Here is a 22,833-nt window from a genome sequence, read left to right as displayed (position 1 = left end):
TTCTGGGGAATCTTGAAAATAGTTTTAGGTACAAAGATAATCTGAATCTTTTATTTTACATTTAGGCTGCTATTTTGGGGAGGCAAAAATTTAAAAATGTCAGTAGATTTGCACACTTAGGATAGGAATAGGATCGTAGGTACTAGACAAACAGTACTTGACTGTTCATTTCAAAGGGATGATAAAACTTACCAACATAAAAGGTAACACGACTGTAAAGATCCTGAGCTCTTATGGAAGTCATTAAGGACTTAAAGTCGGCATATAAGGTTATTCTGGTAAGCCGCAGAAACTTTGAAATCTAGGCAGATTAGACAAAAAGAATAACCTTTCATGTTGTAAGTAGAGGCAGTAAATAGTGAACTAATGAAATAAGCCCACCTAAACTGAGCAAACTTTGTAAGATTTTATACATTTCAGAGCTTTTCAGATTTTTTGGACATACTGTAAGGCAAATAAAGATTTGTTTTTGCAAAGCTTATATAACTTTCAGTATCCATTCAGGTTTTGTCTTTCATCATTCTCTTTCTCATTTTGGACATTTACTTTAGGACCTAACTGTGGAGTGCCCCGACCCAATAGGGTGGCCGCTGCAGTGCGGGAGGTGTGAAGAATGCACCCAAAGCAGAACAAACGGTGGGCAAGATCGCAAAGGAGAGACTGGGACAAGGGTCTTAGTGAGGGACCAGTTATTGGGTAGAGTGAAGGGAGTATGGAATTTTCCCTTTTTTGGTCATCTTTGGAACTGTGCCTGGTTGTAATTGGTCAGTTAGGGCCTGTGGCTATTTCCTGGTAGGTCGCTTAGTGAGCCTGTTTGCATTCAGCTTGGTGGTCACTGTGGGCCCCTTTGCCTTGATCAAGTTTCTGTTGTTCAAGTTGGTTGCCTAAAAGAGGCCTCTATACTAACTATTCTCTTTTTCCTTGGTAAACAGAAACATATCTCATTATCTTCCATACAAAGTTATACCTCTTTGCCACTATTGCTCCTAGGAGAATTTCATATATATTAATTATATCTTTTAATCAAAGTTAGCTCTGATTTCATAGAGAAAACAGAGAACTAGATCGTTGAAAACTGTTACACACTGATATTTAAGTAAACTAGCAAAACTTAAAAATTCACCTAACAACTTTCTACAACCACGTGCAAGACTCTTTATAGTCGGACTTCTCCAAGTGGCAAAAAAATGTGTCCATTAACAAACCCAAAGATACAACCTCTCCGTACCATATAAAAACAAGAAGGAAAAATATATAAACTTAAATTTTTGCTTAGTAAGCAGTTCAGTACTCTTAGAAATGATCTAAATATCTAATAAATATCCATTAACATCATCTAAGTTTTTTGTTTTTAAAGATTTTTGTTTATTCATTTGAGATAGAGAGAGCACATGTAGTGGGAGAGGCAGGGGGAGAGGGAGAAGCAGGCTTTCCACAGAGCAGGGAGCCCGACGTGGGGCTTGATCCCAGGATCCTGGGATCATGACCTGAGCAGAAGGCAGACGCTTAACGACTGAGCCACCCAGGCGCCCCCATCGTCTAAGGTTTTAAGTTAACCTAAGATCTTGGAATTTAATTTCCAAAGTGACATACTACAAAACTTAGTTACTATTAAAATTACCAGAATGAAGAATCATTTTGGATAAATACAAATTTATATTTTTTAGGATTATAAACAAACAGAAGTAATGCTAGCTTATTTGATCAGTAAACTTACATAAGTTTAGAAAGAACATATTGAAATAGAATAAAGATCTGTGCTTGGCATATTTAACACTAATAAACTAAAGAAAATATAGCTGCTTTTATTAAACAGAAATGATTAAATTTGTTTGCCAAAGATCACCTATATATATTTTTTTAAAGATTTATGTATGTGAGAGAGAGAGAGTGTGTGTGCGTGCATGTGTGCATGCACGTGCACATGCCAGCAGAGGGGGTGGTGCTGAGCACAGATCCTGATGCAGGGCTCAATCCTACAACCCTGAGATTACGACCTGAGGCGAAACCGAGAATTGGATGCTCAACTGACTGAGCCATCCAGGCACCCCCATAGGTTGCCTGTATATATATATATATACATATATATATATTTTAAGTTTTTATTTATTCATTTAAGTAATCTATATACCCAATGTGGGGCTCGAACTCAACCACCCTGAGATCAAAAGTTGCATGCTCTTCTAAGCCAGCCAGGTGCTCCAAGATTCACCTGTGTTATTTGTACTTGAATTCTTAAATGTTCCTTAGGTCTTTAAGAATTTTTTTTTTTTTTTTGAAAGAGTGGGAGTCCCAGCAGGGGTAGGGGTGGGAGCAGGCAGAAGGAGAGGGAGAGTATCTCAAGCAGACTCCCCGCTGGGCCTAGAGCCCACTGGGGCTCAGTCTCACGACCCTGAGATCATGACCTGAGCTGAAATCAAGAGTCGGATGCCTAACTGACTGAGCCACCCAGGCACCCCAAGAATACTTTTAAATCTGGCACATTAAGACTATTTAGAAGTTGAATTTACTTGTTTTCTAAGAACTGTAGGAATTCTTATACAAGCACTTATTTTTCCCTATAAGCTAATCAAAACAGAGCCTCTTTAAGAGATTTTACAATTTTAATTCATTAATGACATGTAGAGGTAGAAAAACATTACCCATACATATATAATGAGAAGTAAAGACCCTTCTGAATTAACAGACATGTAGACAAGACCAGTAGTCACACAGTTTATAACTTCAGTTCTAAAATTTCAGTCATGGGTTAACAGTTAACACAGAATTATGTCCATACTAAAGAGCTGTTCTCTTCTCAGTGAGTACAAATTCTTCATTTGGTTAAGCTCAGATAGACTGCAAAGACCAACTAGACCAGATTTTCTGTTTTTTTTGTTATCCTATTTAGAGAATAGCTCTCTAAAACCAATTCCCAAACTTAGTAGAGAGCAAAGTTAAAAATAGAAAAACATTGAATCAGCAAAATTCTCTTATATTTGCCTCTTGGGGCCAAGAAAATACATACCTGAGCTTAAAATAAGGTATACCACTTCTGGTGAAGAAGTTTGCCAGGCTTTGGCTGGTGGATCTATTAGGTGTCTCAGTGGGACTTCCAAAATTGTGAAAAGAATATTTCCTGAAAAAGATAAAATCATGACTCTAATATAGATATAGATAAATACATTTTTAAGAATTTAGTTTACCCATGAAATGAGGGAGCTAGGCGGATGTTATAACCAGTTCAAAGGAAAAATCAGTAAGGCACAAATTTATATGGAGTAAAGGAATGTTGAGATGAATTACAAGTGGAGACAAAACTGGTTTTTCCAAAGGGGGCGGGGAAGAGTCACCAGGCAGGACAGAATTTATATATCTGTTACGGTTGGTTCTTGTTACTCATGGTAGTTATGATCTCTAAAGTCACAAAAAACACTTAAATTAATGAGTACTGAAATACTGCTCCTAAGAAAAACACAAAGTTAGATTGTTTTGAGACTCTGATCACAAAATTTTGTCAACCAATCAATACATACATAACCTTTTCTAAATGTGATTCTGTTCAAATGTTTAAAAACACCTTATTTAATGTGTATTGTTGATTCATGAACATTGAACTCATAGCCAGCAGCACTGTAACTTACACCTGAATGAAGCATATCTAACATACATTGGTACATTGGAGCCTTCTTTTCCTTAGGAACACTAGAAAGTGCTAGAGCACTACACTTGTGGGGCCATTTTAAACAGCAAAATCATCAACAGGAAGCACAAAAATGCCCCTGTAAATAGATCACGAAAAGGACACTTGTTTACAGTATGCGATCTGAAACAAGAAGGCACAGAGCATTACCTTGCTTGACCTCAGCTGGGAACATGTACGTTGAGTGACTCAAATTTTCATTGCTCTGTGCATGTCACTAATGACCATGGAAGCATTGTGAATATTGATTTGGGGGTTACAGGTAAATTTTAGTGAACAGGCAAATTCACAAATACAGAATCCACACCTACATCTTACAGGGTTTCAGAATAACTCAAAGACCATAGTCAGGGCTGAGATCTGGTTTGCCGTAGACACCATAATTTTCTGTTGGAGCCCCAATTTTTTTCTTCGTCATTCTTTCTTCTCAATCCCCAGTCCAAGGTACTGGCTGTCTTGTGGCCAGGGAAATGTTCAGCCTGACTCCTGAACTGCTGAGACTCCTGAGAGACAGATAGACATGCTGGGTGGGGAGAGAAATTTAGATTCCCTGTTGAAGGTCTGAAATTAACTTATACATGGTGGCTTAGTGAGGTTCCTAGTGTATTATGGGTTAAATGGGATTTGGAAATCCCTATGCACAGACCACACCCAAACCAATTACATCAAAATCTCTGAGAGTGATTTTTGGAACTTTACCACTGTTGTATAGTCTCTTTCTCTAGAAAAAAATGTGTTCTCAATTTCTAATGACTGATTTTCACATGTACTTTTGGAACACAAACCAGTTTATTTTGTGGCAAATTCTGAATAATGTGGTTCCAATTACTGCCTTGGAAATCAAAATAATACTGTATAGCAACTATATTATTTGAAAAGATAAAACTTAAGGAGGCCATTGACTATCACATCAAAGGTGGGATTTTTTTTTTTTTTTTGAGGTGTTGGCAGCTGTGGCAGGTGTAGGGTGTTACTAATCTTTCAGGTGCCTCACATTTTCACCTTATTTGCTTCTTTAAATAATTTTATATAATTTTCATGGAAAGAATTGCTTTGCCAATGTATCCCAACCCCTGTTATGTCTCCATAATATTTTCTAAAAGAAGATCTAAGATACTTTCAAATTAATCTGAACCTCCTCCCCCTGCCAAATACTAGGTACTTGGGAATTTCAAAGTAGAGGGACTTCTAAAATGAAATTCCTCAAAGACTAACACAGCCCTCAACCCCCTTTAAATTATATTTTAAAAGTTTATGCTTTGCTTTTACCAAGGCATAATCTGGGTACATAGCCTGGTGGAAACCCTTGAAACCTTCCAAGTATCCACATACCTTGCTGTGGCTTCCCAAAGCCTTTTCTATTCTGATCCCATGCCTCTGTTAGCAGCGACTGCCAGTTATGCCATTTTGTGCCAAATTACAGTGCTTCTCGATTTGTACACAGATGGATAGTAGGAAAAACCATTAAACTATTCACTTCTGAACTAATGTCAGGGTTTGAGATTAGATTATTACAGGAGAAAGACATTTTATAGGACTTGGACCAAGGTTACTAGAGGTAACATTTCACAAGCAATAAAAGCACTGATGAACATTTCTCTGTATTTTGCCTTACTGAACCATAAATAAAATGGTTCTGTAAATAAAAGTGAATGGAATTAATTTTCTGTCTCATACATAGAATTCACAAGTTAATTGTCATGATCTGGTTTTGTTCAGAGGCCTTTTGTGGATGTATTTGGTCTTTAATTTTGGGTTTTGGGCCTTAGGCTTTTTTGGGCGCATTTGAAAGATTACACCAAACATTTATATCATAGGAAGTAGAGTATCTCAACCACAGTCTGGAGATCAACAAAATAAATGGGCGTCTTTCCAAAAAAATTGAGCACGAGATATTACAGGTCACATTTTAAGTTTACTACAGTATTTGCCAGAGGTACTTCTCTGATACTAGGGCTTAAAGATCAAAATATCTTTGTGAAAGCATTCCAGTGTGTGAAACAGCAAAGGGAGTCAGCTTCTCATCATTTAGGTGCTGGTGGTTGGATTTGTGGTTAATCCGTGCCATATGGCTGCTCTCCTCAGTGGGAAGTGACGGCAGCCCTAGGAGCTTACCCCATCCCTGGGGCAGCTGCTTTGGACTCAGTTGCTTTGATCTTCTCCTGGTGCACAGCTGGGAAGACTGAAGGCTGGTTTTCAGTGTCCTAATAGAACAACATATTGGGACCACTGTCATAGACTACACCTTGATTTTGTATAAACATTCTTCAGAGAATGCAAGTGTTTTCACTTCCATGATCTCATTCAGAAACTTGAGTTTGAGTTTTTAAAAAAGCTTAGTGTTGAAAATTCTTACAGAAACTTAACATTTCACAAAATTCCATTCTTAAATTTTTACATTCTATTTCTTGCAAGTTACATTATGTTCTTTCTTTTTAAGAGCAACCTTCACATAGGAAGTAGAAAAGATGAGCACAGTTCATGTAACTCATCCATTAAGTACAAATGTTTAATGTCCTTTCAAGTGTTGTTATTTTTATGGTTATTTTGTCTTTTTAGCTAAAGCTCACTGCTTGCTCCAGTAGCCTTTATATTGCCACGATATTACAAAAAATAACTTGGGAAAGATTGTCGTATGAAGTATACTAGGACCAATAAAATCGTTTATCCACACATTGTAAGGTAAACACTTTGGAGAAGGATGCTTAGAAATGTGGTCAGATTCTTAACAGAGTTCCCCCCAAAAGAACAAATTTTCATCCCAGCATCAGTCCTACCTAGAAAAGTTTTCTCAGTGATGGATAGAAAATCCAAAAGGAGATTATATAGACTCTGAGTTGAGTTTCAGTCTCTCATGAGTTCTCATTAGAACTCCTCATGCCCGTCTTTCCTTTTACTTAATCAGAGAAGTTATTAGTTGCTTGTGCAGCTTTGGGAGCAAAGTTGTTTCCCACAGAAAAATGTGAGGAAAAGAGATCCCCCCCCCCATATATCCTAATAATCATGGGTGGCTGTGGTAGAGCAATAATGTAGAGATGGATACTGTTAGCAAATGCTAGTTTCTTCCATGTATGTTTTTGTTTTCCCAAGAAGCTTTGCCCATCCACATTCCAGTCCCTATAATGATAATTCTATTTATTGTTGTTATCACCATCAACAGCAACTGTAATCTGGCTCACAGTTCCCAAGAGCCAGGTCACTCCTTTGTTACCAGGAGAAAACCCAAACCATTGTTCTTTTATTATGTGTACAAAATCCCAGTCTTCTCACATTGCAGTGACCCTGACAGCATTTTGAGACTCCATGAGCAAAACAGATAATAGAGCTATGTCTGCGTTCTGATGCAGTAAAAAAATTTTCTTCTCCCTGGTGATTGAAAGACAGATTAACCATGTAAATGAGAGAGTGATTATCAGGTATATGCTCATGTATAATACCAATTCCTAAATATGTCCAAGTACTTTATCATTTCTTCTGTTCCTCTTATAATGTCTTTTATTGGGCTGGAGAGTGTGTTGGGAAGCAGGGGTGAGGGAGCATAGGTTCTCTCACCCATCACTTGGCAAGAAGAGATCATGGAGGCCTTGGATAATTTACCAACAATCATTATAACCAGACACAGAGTCTACACTAGAAACCTTTTCCTTTCTCCACAACCGGGGTGGGGGTGGATGGACATAATGGCAGACATAGACTTACTTTCCAGGCATTCTTGAAACAGTTCCTTTCAACACATTTATAAAAATTAGGGGTGGGGGGAGTTACAAAATCACAAAGATTGAAAAGAAATGGGTGAAATAGATAAAAATTGAAATTACAAGATGCTTTTAAAGAAATGCAGTTTTATTTATGAGGTGGTTAGGTACATAGCTTTAAAGTCAGCCTTGGTTAAAACCCTGACTTTGCCACTTAGCCATGAGGCTTTAGGCTGCTTATTTACCTTCTCTGTGCTTTATTTTTCCTAAATAATTAAATATAAAATCGGGGCATATATAATGCCTACTTCATAAGCCAAGCAACCTATGATCTCAGTTTTAAAATTCTATAAAAATACATTTAAAGCACTTAGCAGAGGGCTTAGAACATGCCTCAGGCTCTTTTCCCAGACATCCACATGGCTAACTCTGATCTCCTTCAGATCTTCAGTCAAGTGTGACCTTCTCAAGGAGGGAGAGCTTCCTTGTGTACCCTCTCTAGAATTTTTTTTTAGGGCTCATTAGCATAAAATATGTATTTTTAATCATAGGTATTGCCGTATTAGCACCTAGTATAACATGCATTTACTTATCAATTTCTTTTCTGCTAACTTGAAGAAGTTTGGGAATTTATTCACTGCTTTACCTCTGGTGTCTCAACAGTCCTTGACACAGAGTATGCAATCAATAATATTTATTTATTTATTTATTTTAAAGATTTTATTTATTTATTTGGCAGAGAGACAACGAGAGAGGGAACACAAGCAGGGGGAATGGGAGAGGGAGAGGCAGGCTTCCTGCCTAGCAGGGAGCCCGATGAGGGGCTTGATCCCAGGACCCTGAGATCATGACCTGAGCTGAAGGCAGTCGCTTAACCAACTGAGCCACCCAGGTGCCTCTCAATAATATTTATTAAATGAATAGCAAATGTTCAGTAAATATTGCTATACCTGCTTTATTGAATTATTTTTTATAATTAACAGCATCATTTGCTGGTCAATATAGGAAGTGCTTGAGAAGTCTATAATGTTAAAGTTATCATGTTCAGGTCACAGTATTAATTTGCTTACCAAAATTCCTTTCTGTAGTTAATTTCAAAATTAGGGGTTTCAGTGTGATGGAAATTTTATTTACTTTAATGCTTCACTTCATATAGAAGATGTGTTACCAGAAAGTTGCAAATCAAATTTGAGACAGAAAGAATAGCTTATTTATCAAGTGCTTGCTATAAACCACAAGAGACAGTATTAAGGCAAAAGCTCCAGAATCAGATTCTTTGTTTAAATCCTGATTCTGTCCCTTTCTAGCCGAGTGAGCTTGTGCTAGTTACCTAACCACTCTGTGCCTCAGTTTCCTCAGTTAAAGGAAATATTAATTCATATAAAGGTTTTAGAAAAGTACCTTTTTCATAGAACTCAATAAGTGATTGTTAAGTGCCAGGTATTTTCTAAGCAATTCACATGAATAAGCTTGTTTAATCCTCATGACAACCTATGAAGTAGGTACTATTCTTAGGCCTGTTAGTAAAGTTTTTGAAATGCAAATAGCCACTTGTTAATGTAGTTATTTTATAGGTTCAGGTCCTCCTTTAAGTAAGACATAACTTTCTGATTTTTTTTTCTGTTTTAATGGATTAGAAAGTACTCAAAACTTTACTCTGTTAAAGGTTATGTTTAAGCAAGTAAATTGAATCAATATTTTCTCTCCTGGATTCTGATGTTTCATTTGTATTTTTAAACCATTTGTTTCATTTGCTTTCCTGCTTCTCAATTTCCTTATAGCACATGGACTTTCTTTGAAGATGGAGTTCTAGCAATGGAATTATTTCCTCTTTTTGGACACTAAAATAAGCAGTAGTAGCAGTATACTTTGATGACTTGATTTTTATAGGCTTCACTTTTGTGGCAAAATTGCATTCTAAGGGGCTATTGAAGTATAAGCTTTTGTGGCAGCAAATACTATATCCACCAAGAGGCATTAGAACTCATAACAATTCACAAGATCAAGAAGTTTACTTAATGAGACATGTAATAGTTCGGACATTTTATACATGACTACATGATTCAGCAGCCATGGATCAAATGTTTCAAGATGAGTTATTTGAAGAAAGTCCTCAGATAGAATGATAAATTATAGGGATGGAAAATGTATCTTATGAAGAAAAGTAAAAGTTACAGAGGTTGCTTGGACTAGGGAATAGAACGATGACTTAATTATATCTTCAGGAAGGAGGATGTTGAAGGACTGTTCTCCATACCTTAGAAGAACTGAGGAACTGGACTTAAAGCAGAAGACATGGACATGAATAAATCTAGTTTTCAAAATTATAAAACACTGAGAAGGGCTTTGGAAAGAAGATACAAAAACTCCCAGAAGCAGACAGTTTAGGCCAGTAGTCTCAAGCTTCTATGCATAAAAATCTCTCAGGATCAATAGTTAACGTACAGATTCCCAAGCCCCTGCCAGAAGTTAGACCAAATGAGCCTTTGGTCAGGCCAAAGAATTTGCATTGTTATCAAGTACTTCCATGGGATTCTAAATAGATAGCCTTGCTGAAAAAAGTTTTTGAATTTAATCAGTAGCCTGTCAAAGCCCAGAGAGCAGAACCAAATAATCTTTTAGGTCTACTCTGACTCTGTCATTTATATAGGTAACTGTACATAGCTATGTACACATAACCATGTATGCTTTTCTGTATTGCTTTTAGCATGAGCCTTTAGAAAACAGTGAGACAGATTATATTGCTCAGTGTTCCCACTGCAGTTATCAAAGAAGATGCATATTAAACCACATAGAGAAATAGAAAATTTTACACGAATATGTAAACATCAGTAATTGAATAAGGAATATTGAGCAAGGAGAAATCACATTATGGGTTACGCTTTTGAGATATAGTAAATCATCTTCAGGCAATATTTTGGACCCCCTTGTCACACAGGATTATAAGGGAAAATATTAGTATATTTCAGATGTGCTGACTACTCCTTAATGATAAATGAACATTAAATTTATGAAAGCTTCTGCTTTCTGTGCTCTTGAGGTATCCTAATTCTGTTTCTGTGGGTTTTTGTTTTCTAGGGTGGAGCTATGACATTGAAGAGAGGAAGGTTCCAAAACCCAAGTCCAAGTCTTATGGTGCAAATTTTTCTTGGAACAAAAGAACAAGAGTATCCACAAAATAGGTTGGCACTGACTATATCTCTGTGCTTGACGGTGAATAAAGTCAGCTGTGTGGTATTTATAGTCCATGTATAATACATCTCTTAATCTCCTAATAAATTTGACCTTTAACCACAAATACATTTTGTGGTGCCTGTTTTAAATGTTTTTTGATGTCTCAAAGTGAACATGTTTCATTGTTTCAGTTTCCTATTTACAGAGGAGATTTGAGGTGATCATACCTCTAGGAAATTTCAGTACTTAAAATCTGTTAAAAGAAATGCTTGAAATCAGCTGCAACATTGAAGTTTTACACTTGATTCTTTATAGCCATTCTCAAATTAATAGTGTTTATAAATTACCAGCCATCATTATTATAACGCTGTCTTAGAAATTCTCTTGTTATCTGACGTTAGAGAAATTCAAGATTACATTGCATTCTAATCAACCCAAATCTCATTATTGAGGTTCTCTTCTTTTTAATTTTTTGGGGTTGGGAAGGAGAGGAAGAGAGAGAGAATCCTAAGCAGGCTTCACACCCAGCCCAATGTGGGGCTTGATCTCACAACCCTAAGATCACGACCTGAGCTGAAAGCAAGAGTCAGACATTTAACTGACTGAACCACCCAAGTGCCTCTGAGGTTCTCTTCCCTAATTAGAATTTTATATTCTCTAAGATTGAGTCTGAATCTGAATGAACTGTTCTGTACTAAACTCTGCTCAGAAATTCAAATTCATGACTGTGAAGGGTTCAGATGAAGATTTTTACATTCTTATGAATTGAAAGATTCCAAGAAAATAATCCGTTCATTATTAGAGAACTTTTTGTATTCACTGTTGTTTTTGTAAAATAGACATAGGATACATGTTCTTGTTATGTCTCTAATCACTTCAGTCATCCAGTATGAGGTATGAAGCACATACTCCTGTCAGTCTCTTCAGTAATCATTCTGTACACTAATCTTCATCATAATTCTCTTAGGTGAGCACTATTATTTCCCCCATTTTGCAAAGACATAAATCAAGGCTTAAAAAGGACTAAATAACCTGCTCAAAATCACACAGATCCTAAGTGTCAAAGCTGGGACTTGAACCCATGTCTGTCTTAACATCCCATACTTTTAATTACTTTAGTTATAGAAAAGTAGGATTAATGGCAGATTATTTCTTTGGATTACTAATAAATTATTTGTTACAAAAGTTATATACTAATTATGTACTTCCTCACAATTACATTTCATAAAAACACTAATAGCACATTGACTTAGCCCAGCAAAAAAAACCCATCAAAGTGTAAATTTGTATATTGTTTTGAAGAGCAATCTCTTTTCAAAAACATTATGTATTCCATTTAATTCTAGAAATCCTCATCCTGACAAATAGTCCATAGATACACACAGAGGCGAATGTACAAAGGTATTACAGAATAGTTTCTAATAGCTAATAAGTTGAAACAATCTAAATGTTTATTAAAAGAGGAATGTAGGGGCTCCTGGGTGGCTCAGCTGGTTAAGCAACTGCCTTCGGCTCAGGTCCTGATCCTGGGGTCCTGGGATCAAGGCCCACACCGGGCTCCCTGCTCAGTGGGGGGTCTGCTTCTCCCTCTCCCTCTGCCTGCTGCTCTGCCTACTTGTGCTCTCGCTCTGTCAAATAAATAAAATCTTTTTAATTAAATGGAGTATTACACAGCTATTATAAAGAACAAGAAATATCTAGAAGCAGTTTGGAATGATGTTCAAGATATATTGCTAACTAGAAAAATATAGCAATAGATAACATCTGGGGGTGAGGTACAGCAGCAGGTGCTTGCAGATATATGCACCTAGAATACTTTGGGCAAGATAACGTAAGAAACTAGTAACATGATTTTACCATTGATTCTGGGGGAGGAGAGTCTTTGGTCTTTCAACTTTAATTTTTTATTTTTAAATATTCATTTGACACAGAGAACACAAGCTTGGGGTGGGGGGTGGCAGGAAGATGGAGAAGCAGGCTCCCCGACCAGCAGGGAGCCCAATGTGGGGCTCAAACCTAGGACCCTGGGATCATGACCCGAGTTGAAGGCAGATGCTCAACTACCTAAGCCACCCAGGTGCTCCTTTCAACCTTTTTTTTTTTTTTTTAAGATTTTATTTGAGAGTGCGTGGGGATGGGAGTGGGTGGGTGGGAAGGGGGGAGGGGCAGAGGGAGGGGAAGAAGCAGACTCCCCACTGAGCAGGGAGTCTGACGTGGGTCTGGACCGCAGGACCCTGGGATCAGGACCCGAGTGGAAAGCAGACATTTAACCAACTAAGCCACCCAGGCACCCTGGGTCTTTCAGCTTTTAATACAGTGTTTGAATGTATTACTAAAAGGATGTATTATTTATATAATCAAATATACATAACTATAAATATACACTACAGTTCATATCTTGCCATCTTAAGCTTGAAAATTATACATACTACTTTAATTACTACTTTAATTAGAATTTTAGTTCAAGGGGCGCCTGGGTGGCTCAGTTAAGTGGCTGCCTTCGGCTCAGGTCATGATTCCAAGGTCCTGGGATCGAGCCCCACATTGGGCTCCCTGCTTGGCAGGGAGCCTGCTTCTCTTTCTCTCTCCCTCTACCTGCCTCTCTGCCTGCTTGTGCTCTTTATAAAAAAATAAATAAAATCTTTAAGAAAAATAAAAAGACTTTTAGTTCAAGTAAACTCTGCAAAAATATTAAAATATAGCTATTAAGAAATTCCAGAGGGGGTGCCTGGGTGGCTCAGTCGGTTAAGTGGCTGCCTTTGGCTCAGGTCATGATCCTGGGGTCCTGGGATTGAGCCCCATGTCAGGCTCCCTGCCCAGTGGAGAGCCTGCTTCCCCCTCTCCCTCTGCCTGCCACTCTGCCTACTTGTGCTCTCTGTCGAATAAATAAAATCTTAAAAAAAATAAATTCCACAGATACTTCAATAGTGTAAGTTTAAATTTCAGTTAAAAGAAACCTGTATGTATCCCACACAGTAAGGCAATACAAGAAAGTTTTCTTTCAAGAGATTTAGCATTCCACCTTCACTTTGGCTTTTAATATAACATAGCACTCTATTTCTGTTACTCTGGTAGAGCTTCCTCTAGGTAGCCTTGTGCATTGGCTGAAAAAATTCAGTATTGTTCTTTTCTTTTATAATATCTGGTCCTTATTTGCATAATAAATCAGTGCACCCTTGTTTCTGGGTTGTTTCCATCTTCCTCATTACTCCATAGGTGCTGTCGATGCATTGACTTTTATGTTCATATTTAGTATAATTTGTAATTTGTTTTATTTCTGTAAGACTGGCATCAAAGGGCCCCCCATTTGTTGTTTTTGAGATTTTTTTCCTTTTGGGATAAGTATGACAAATCTGAAAAGAAAGAATAACCTAGACATCTCTCATTTTTATAGTCTATGTCTTATGCTTAGGGATCCTGTATGTAAAAGAAAATTTACAAAAAACAGTCTATCAATAGTCCTAAAGTGTACTATCAACACAGATTTGTCTTACTTTTTCCCACTATTTTAACTTAAAAGTTTTGGTGCTGTCATTTTGATTGTGGATATCAAGCTATTGCCTTTATTGACTGAATCTGAACCCCTGAGTTACCTAGTTTTTGGTTGTAAAAACAAACACTTTTTGTAGTGACAAAAAGGTGATCTGTTCATTAACATAAGTTTTTACTTGATAACTACTATGTGCTATATACTACATTATATACTACATTACACCCTCGGGTCACAGTGGAACAAGACTGACAGGGTCCCTACTTTCATGTTACTTCTAGACCTAAAGTGGGAGCTTATGTTCAGCAATTGCTAGTCATTTTGTATGAGTAAAGATTGATTGAGGCTACTTGGGCTTGAATTCTGGTTCAACCACTTACTAACTCAGTGATCCTTATAAAGTAAATTTCTCTAAATCTCTGTTTGCTCATCTCCCAAACAGAGGTATTTACCTAATGGGATAAGTGAACATCAAATGATAGAATCAGAGTAACTGCTTGCTGAGCACTTACTGTGTTATGTCCAGGAAACTGCAACACATTGTGTGGGAATTCTGTCTCTTGTAGGAAGACATCTTTGAGTACTCCAGTTCTGTATGTCTTAAAAGAACTCACTGACAGGACAGTTTGGTGCTTAGCATATATTGTATTGTATTTTAAACTATGTTTTAGAATTCTTTAAAATATTTGTACTCTGGGGGCATCTGGATGGCTCATTTGGTTGAGTGTCGAACTCTTGGTTTTGGCTCAGGTTATGATCTCAGGGTGGTGAGATCAAGCCCCAAGTGAGGCTCCACGTACAGCGTGGAGTCTGCTTGAGATTCTTCCTCTCCCTCTGCTCCTCCTCCAGCTCTCCCTCTCTCTCTCTCTTTCAAATAAATAAATAAATTCTAATAAAATATTTGTACTGTGATTACGGAAGTGTTGCAAAAATACTTGATCTAAAAAAGCTTCCAGGACAAACAAACTAAAAGAATTTGCAAACACCCAAGCCTACAAGAAAAATTGAAAGAGGTCCTCTAAACAAAGAGCCTAAAAGCAACATAGACCGGAAAGGAATAGAGACAATATACAGTAACAGTCACCTTACAGGCAATACAATGGCACTAAATACATAGCTTTCAATAGTTACCCTGAATGTAAATGGGCTAAATGCCCCAGTCAAAAGGCAAGGGTATCAGATTGGATAAAAAAAAGAAGACCCATCGATAGCTGTCTGCAAGAGGCTCATTTTAGATCCAAAGACACCTCCAGATTGAAAGTGAGGGGGTGGAAAACCATTTACCATGCTAATGGACATCAAAAGAAAGCTGGGCTGGCAATCCTTATATCAGACAAATTAGATTTTAAACCAAAGACTGTAATAAGAGATGAGGAAGGACACTACATCCTACTTAAAGGGTCTATTCCAACAAGAAGACTTAGCAATTTTAAATATCTATGCCCCTAATATGGGAGCAGCCAATTATATAAGCCAATTAATAACAAAAGCAAAGAAACGCATTGACTACAATAATAGTAGGGGACTTTAACACCCCCCTCACTGAAATGGACAGATCATCTAAGCAAAAGATCAACAAGGAAATAAAGGCTTTAAATGACACACTGTACCAGATGGACTTCACAGATATATTCAGAACATTCCATCCCAAAGCAACAGAATACACATTCTTCTCTAGTGCCCATGGAACATTCTCCAGAATAGATCACATCCTAGGTCACAAATCAGGTCTCAACCGTTACCAAAAGATTGGGATCATTCCCTGCATGTTTTCAGACCACAATGCTTTGAAACTAGAACTCAATCACAAGAGGAAATTTGGAAAGAACTCAAATACATGGAGGCTAAAGAGCATCCTACTAAAGAATGAATGGGTCAACCAGGAAATTAAAGAACTAAAAAAATTCATGGATACCAATGAAAATGAAAACACAACTGTTCAAAACCTTTGGGATGCAGCAAAGGTGGTCCTAAGAGGAAAGTATATAGCAATACAAGCCTTTCTCAAGAAACAAGAAAGGTCTCAAATACACAACCTAACCGTACACCTAAAGGAACTGGAGAAAGAACAACAAATAAAGCCTAAACCCACCAGGAGAAGAGAAGTAATAAAGGACAGAGCAGAAATCAATGAACTAGAAACCAAAAGAAGAGTAGAACAGATCAACGAAACTAGGAGCTGGTTCTTTGAAAGAATGAGATTGATAAACCCCGGCCAGACTCATCAAAAAGAAAAGAGAAAGGACCCAAATAAAATCATGAATGAAAGAGGAGAGATCACAACCAACACCAAAGAAATACAAACAATTATAAGAACATACTATGAGCAACTATATGCCAGCAAATTAGATAATCTGGAAGAAATGGATGCATTCCTAGAGATGTATCAACTACCAAAACTGAACCAGGAAGAAATAAAAAACCTGAACCTACCCATAACCAGTAAGGAAACTGAAGCAGTAATCAAAAATCTCCCAACAAACAAGAGCCCCGGGCCAGACGGCTTCCCTGGGGAATTCTACCAAACATTTCAAGAAGAATTAATACCTATTCTGAAGCTGTTTCAAAGAATAAAAATGGAAGGAAAACTTCCAAACTCATTTTATGAGGCCAGCATTACCTTAATCCCCAAACGACCCCATCAAAAAGGAGAATTACAGACCAATATACCTGATGAACACAGATGCAAAAATTCTCACCAAAATACTAGCCAGTAGGATCCAACAGTACATTAAAAGGTACATTCACCACGACCAAGTGGGATTTATCCCTGGGCTGCAAGTTTGGTTCAACATCCGCAAATCAATCAATGTCATACAATACATTATTAAAGGAAAGAACAAGAACCATATGATCCTCTCAATAGATGCAGAAAAAGCATTTGACAAAGTACAGCATCCTTTCCTGATTAAAACTCTTCACACTGTAGGGATAGAGTGTACATACCTCAATATCATAAAAGCCATCTATGAAAAACCCACAGCGAATAACATTCTCAGTGGGGAAAAACTAAGAGCTTTTCCCCTAAGGTAGGAACACAGCAGGAATGTCCACTATCACCACTGCTATTCAACATAATACTAGAAGTCCTAGCCACAGCAATCAGACAACAAAAAAGGCATCTGAATCGGCAAAGAAGTCAAACTCTCATTCTTTGCCGATGATAGGATACTTTATGTGGAAAACCCAAAAGACTCCACCCCAAAACTGCTAGCACTCATCCAGGAATTCACTAAAGTGGCAGGATATAAAATCAATGCACAAAAATCAGTTGCATTTCTATACACCAATGAGAAGACAGATGAAAGAGAAATTAAGGAGTAGATCCCATTTATAATTGCACCCCAAACCATAAGCTACCTAGGAATGAATCTAACCAAAAAGGCAAAGAATCTGTACTCAGAAAACTATAGAATACTTATGAAAGAAATTGAGGAAGACACAAAGAAATGGAAAAACGTTCCATGCTCATGGATCGGAAGAACAAATATTGTGAAAATGTCTAAGCTACGTAGAGCAATCTACATATTCAGTGCAATCCCTATCAAAATACCATCAACTTTTTTCAAAGAAATGGAACAGATAATCCTAAAATTTGTATGGAACCAGAAAAGACCCCGAATAGCCAGAGGAATGTTGAAAAGCAAAGCTGGAGGCATTACAATTCCTGACTTGAAGCTCTTAATTACAAAACTGTCATCATCAAGACAGTATGGTACTGGCACAAAAACAGACACATAGATCAATGGAACAGAATAGAGAGCCCAGAAATGGACCCTCAACTCTATGGTCAACTCATCTTCGACAAAGCAGGAAAGAAGGTCCAATGGAAAAAAGTCTCTTCAACAAATGGTGTTGGGAAAATTGGACAGCCACATGCAGAAGAATGAAACTGGACCATTTCCTTACACCACACACAAAAATAGACTCAAAATGGATGAAAGACCTAAATGTGAGACAGGAGTCCATCAAAATCCTAGAGGAGAACACAGGCAGCAACATCTGTGACCTCAGCCGCAGCAACTTCTTTCTAGAAACATCGCGAAAGGCAAGGGAAGTAAGGGCAAAAATGAACTATTGGGACTTCATCAAGATAAAACGCTTTTGCTCAGCAAAGGAAACAGTCAACAAAACCAAAAGACAACTGACAGAATGGGAGAAGGTATTTGTAAATGACAGATAAAGGGCTAGTATCCAAAATCTATAAAGAACTTACCAAACTCAACACCCAAATTACAAATAATCCAATCAAGAAATGGGCAGAAGACATGAACAGACATTTCTGCAAAGAAGACATCCAAATGGCCAACAGACACATGAAAAAGTGCTCAGCATCGCTCGGCATCAGGGAAATCCAAATCAAAACTTTAATGAGATACTACCTCACACCAGTCAGAATGGCTACAATTAACAAGTCAAGAAACGACAGATGTTGGTGAGGATATGGAGAAAGGGGAACCCTCCTACACTGTTGGTGGGAATGCAAGCTGGTGCAGCCACTCTGGAAAACAGTATGGAGGCTCCTCAAAAAGTTGAAAATAGAGCTACCCTATGACCCAGCAATTGTACTACTGGGTATTTACCCCAAAGATACAAACGTAGTGATATGAAGGGGCACTTGCACACCAGGGTTTATAGCAGTAATGTCCACAATAGGCAAACTATGGGAAGAGCCCAGATGTCCATCAATAGATAAATGGATAAAGAAGATGTGTGTGTGTGTGTGTGTGTGTGTGTTTATAACAGAATAGGGGCACCTGAGTGGCTCAGTCAGTTAAGCATCTGTCTTTGGCTCAGGTCATGATCTCAGGGTCCTGGGATCAATCCCCCTGTCTGGCTCTCTGCTCAGCTGGGAGCCTGCTTCTCCCTCTCCCTCAACCCTTCCCCTGCTTGTGCTCTCTCTCTCTCAAATAAATAAAATCTTTTAAAAAAGAAAAAAGAATACTAAGCCATAGAAAAAATACAATTTTGCCATTTGCAATAACGCGGATGGAACTAGAGGATTATGCTAAGCGAAATGAGTCAATCAGAGAAAAACAATTATCATGATCTAACCGACATGTGGAATTTAAGAAACAAACAGAGGACCATCAGGGAAGAGAAGAAAAAATAAAGCAAGATGAAACCAGAGAGGGAGACAAACCATAAGGGACTCTTAATCATAGGAAACAAACTGAGTGTTGCTGGAGGGGAGGGGGGTGGGAAGATGGGATAACTGGGTGATAGACATTATTATTATTATTACACATGATGTAATAAGCACTGGGTATTATATAAGACTGATGAATCACTGACCTCTACCTCTGAAACTAACAATACATTATATGTTAATTGAATTTAAATTAAAAAATGTGAAAAAAATAAAAAACACAAGAAAAAAATCTATCTGGTCTAATATGTCATTTAAGGCCAATGTTTTCTTAGTGACTTTCTGTCTGGATGATTTATTTATTGGTATCAGTGAGGTATTAAATTTCCTTACTTGGGGTGCCTGGGTGGCTCAGTCAGTTAAGCATCTGCCTTTGGCTTAGGACATGATGCTAGCGTCCTGGGATCGAGTTCCAAATCAGGCTCTCTGCTCAGTGGGGAACCTGATTCTCCCTCTCCCTCTGCCTGCTGCTACCCCTGCTTATGCTTTCTTTCTCTCTGTCAAAAAAATAAATAAAATCTTTTTAAAAAAATAAAAATAAAAAATAAAGTTCCTTACTATTATTGTATTGCTTTCTATTTCTACCTTAATATCTGTTAATATTTGCTTCATGTATTTATTTGCTCCTATGTTGTGTGCATAAGTATTTACAAATATTATATTCTCTTGTTGGATTGATTATTTTATCATTATGTAATGCCCTTGTTTTTCTCTTATTATGATCTTTATTTTAAAGCCTAATATAAGTCTAATATAAGTATAGCTACCCCCACTTTTATTGATCTTCATTTGCATGGAATATCTTTTTCTATCCTTTCACTTTCCATCTGTGTGTCTTTAGATCCTAGTCTCTTACAGGCAACATATAAATGGGTCTCTCTCTCTCTTTTTTTTTTTTCCTTTCAGCCTTTGTCTTTTGTTTGGAGAATTTAGTTCATTTACACATAAAGTAATTATTGATAGATATGGATTTAATGCCATTTTGTTCCTTTCTAGCTGTTTTGTATTTCCTCTACTCCTTTCTTCTTCTCTTGCTCTGTTGCTTTGCAGTTTGCTCACTTTCTTCAGTGGTATCTTAGAGTCCTTTCTCTTTTGTGTATCTACTATAGATTTTTCCTTGGTGGTTACTATAAGGCTTACATATATCAACTTATAACGTTGCATTTTAATCTTACAACAACTTAAATTTAAATGTATTCTAAAGTTCTACATTTTTACTCTCCCCTCCTGTGTTTTATTTTTTGGTTTTACATTTTACATCTCTTTATCTTCTGTATTCCTTAACTAATAATTGTAGTTATAGATATTTTTACTTTTGTCTTTTTAACCTTAACACTAGATTTATGGATGATTAATCTACCATCTTTTCTCTATACTGACCTTTACCAGTGAAATTTATACCTTATATTTTCCTGTTATTAATTAATGTCCTTCATTTCAGCTTAGAGAAGTACCTTTAAAACTTATGAGGCCAATTTAGTGGTGATGAACTCCTTAGCTTTTGCTTGTCTGGAAATCTTTCTCTCTCAATTGTGAATGACAATTTTTCCAGGTAGAGTATTCTTGGTTGGAAGTATTTTTCTTTCAGCATTTTGAACACAGCATACTATTCCGTTATGTTTCTGTCCCCAAATCTGATTGTCTTATGTGGGTCCCCCTGTACATAACAAGTTGTTTGTCTCTTGTTGCTTTTAAGATTTTTTCCTTGTCTTTGACTTTTGACATTCTAATTATAATGTATCTTGGTGTGGGTCCCTGGGTTCATCCTACTTCTAACCCTCTGGCCTTCCTGGATCTAGATGTCTGTTTTCTTCTTCAGATCACATAAGTTTTCAGTCATTATTTCTTCAAATAAGTTTTCTGTCCCTTTCTCTCCCCACCCCCCACCCCCAGTACTGGGAGGTCTATGATGTGAATATTAATCTGTTCGGTATTGTCCTACAAATACCTTAAGCTATCTTCTCTTTAATTTTGTTTTTCTTCCTGCTCTGTCTACTGCCTTGTCTTTGAAGTGATTTATCCTCTCTTCTGCTTCATCTAGTCTGTTCTTGAGTTCCTCTAGTGTATTTTTCAGTTTAGTCATTATATTTTCATCTTCATGACTTCTACTTGGTAGTTTCTTGTATTTTCTATCTCTTTGTTGAAGTTCTTACTGTGTTCATTCTTCTCCCGAGTTTATTGAGCATCATTATGACTATTATTTTGAACTCTTTATGTGATAAATTCCTTACCTCTGTTTCATTAAGGATTTTTCCTGAGGTTTTATTCTGTTCTTTCATTTGTAACATTATTTCTCTCTTTCTTCATTTTCCTTCACTCTCAGTGTTGGTTTCTATATATTAGGTAAAATAGCCACTTCTCCCAGTCTTGAAGGAGTGGCCTCATGTAGAAAATAAGCCTCATCATTCAACTGTGCCCCAGCTCTTTGTTGTCTCTCAAACCTTTGTGATTTTTTTTTTTTAAGATTTTATTTATTTATTTGACAGAGAGACATAGCAAGTGAGGGCACACAAGCAGGGGGAGTGGGAGAGGGAGAAGCAGGCTTCCCACAGAGCAGGGAGCCCGATGTGGTGCTGGATCCCAGGATCCTGGGATCATGACCCGAGCTGAAGGCAGACACTTAACGACTGAGCCACCCAGGTGCCCCCTTTTTGTGATGTTTTAAGCAGACTACTTAAAAAAAATTTTTTTTAAATTATTTGTTATATATATATGTATATATATATGTGTGTGTATATATATATATATATATATTTAGTTTTTATTTATTTGACAGAGAGAGACGCAGCGAGAGAGGGAACACAAGCAGGGGGAGTGGGAGAGGAAGAAGCAGGCTTCCTGTGGAGCAGGGAGCCCGATGTGGGGCTCGATCCCAGGACCCTGGGATCATGACCGGAGCTGAAGGCAGATGCCTAATGACTGAGCCACCCAGGCGCCCCAATTATTTGTTATATTTTTAAAAGTTTTTATTTATTTGTCAGAGCACAAGGAGGGAGAGTGGCAGACAGAGCAGGCAGCAGGAGAAGCAGGCTCCCTGCTGAGCAAGGAGACCAATGTGGGACTCATCCCAGGATCCAGGGATCATGACCTGAGCTGAAGGCAGACGTTTAACTGACTGAGCCACCCCAGGCATTCCCAGACTATTTTATTTTTAATGGCTCCAAGTAGATGAGGTAGTTTCAGGACCTATATTTTTTATATGTGATCTACTTTTTGGCATTTGGCTTTTGTTGTCATCTTTGTTGGAATTCTCTCCATATACTTCTTTGAATGGTGTAACCTAAAGCAGAATGCAATGTGTACTTTCTTCTTTAGAAATTTAATTGAAGCAATTCTTCACTTACTTCAATTTATCCTTTGTTTAATACATAATGAAATTGCATTATATACTCCCCAGGGTCCTTCCGTACTGTTACATATTTACTTAATTCATATTCAGCTATGGTCCTCTCTGAAATTCTACTCTCACCACTAGCAATTTTCTTTCTTCTGTAGTGTTCATTCATTCCCTGTCTTGCATTTGTATGATTTATAATCCCCAAACGTACTGCACTGTGTGTCCTTAGGGGAATTGCCATTTGTAAGAAAACATCCTTTAACGATGGCATATATTACTTTAGATTCACATGGAAATCCCTTTCTA

At 37.4% G+C, this 22,833-nt stretch overlaps 1 protein-coding gene across 1 annotated transcript in view; it reads left to right on the top strand.

The window, feature by feature from the left end:
- NDUFS4 (NADH:ubiquinone oxidoreductase subunit S4) overlaps window positions 1–10,679 on the top strand; it is a 111,391-nt gene extending 100,712 nt beyond the window's left edge. The window contains exon 5 of the mRNA XM_028106476.2: window positions 10,456–10,679. Within this exon, the coding sequence (XP_027962277.1) occupies window positions 10,456–10,559 (104 nt within the window). The 3' untranslated portion in view covers window positions 10,560–10,679. The remainder of the gene's footprint in view (window positions 1–10,455) is intronic.
- The last annotated feature ends 12,154 nt before the right edge of the window (window positions 10,680–22,833 follow it).

This window comes from Eumetopias jubatus, unplaced genomic scaffold (genome assembly GCF_037043125.1).
Source record: "Eumetopias jubatus isolate StellerSeaLion01/CBP00866 unplaced genomic scaffold, mEumJub1_p1.0 scaffold_5, whole genome shotgun sequence".
Taxonomy (NCBI): Eukaryota; Metazoa; Chordata; class Mammalia; order Carnivora; family Otariidae; genus Eumetopias; species Eumetopias jubatus.
Note: the sequence above shows the minus strand (reverse complement) of the source record. Positions and strands in the feature narration are given on the sequence as shown.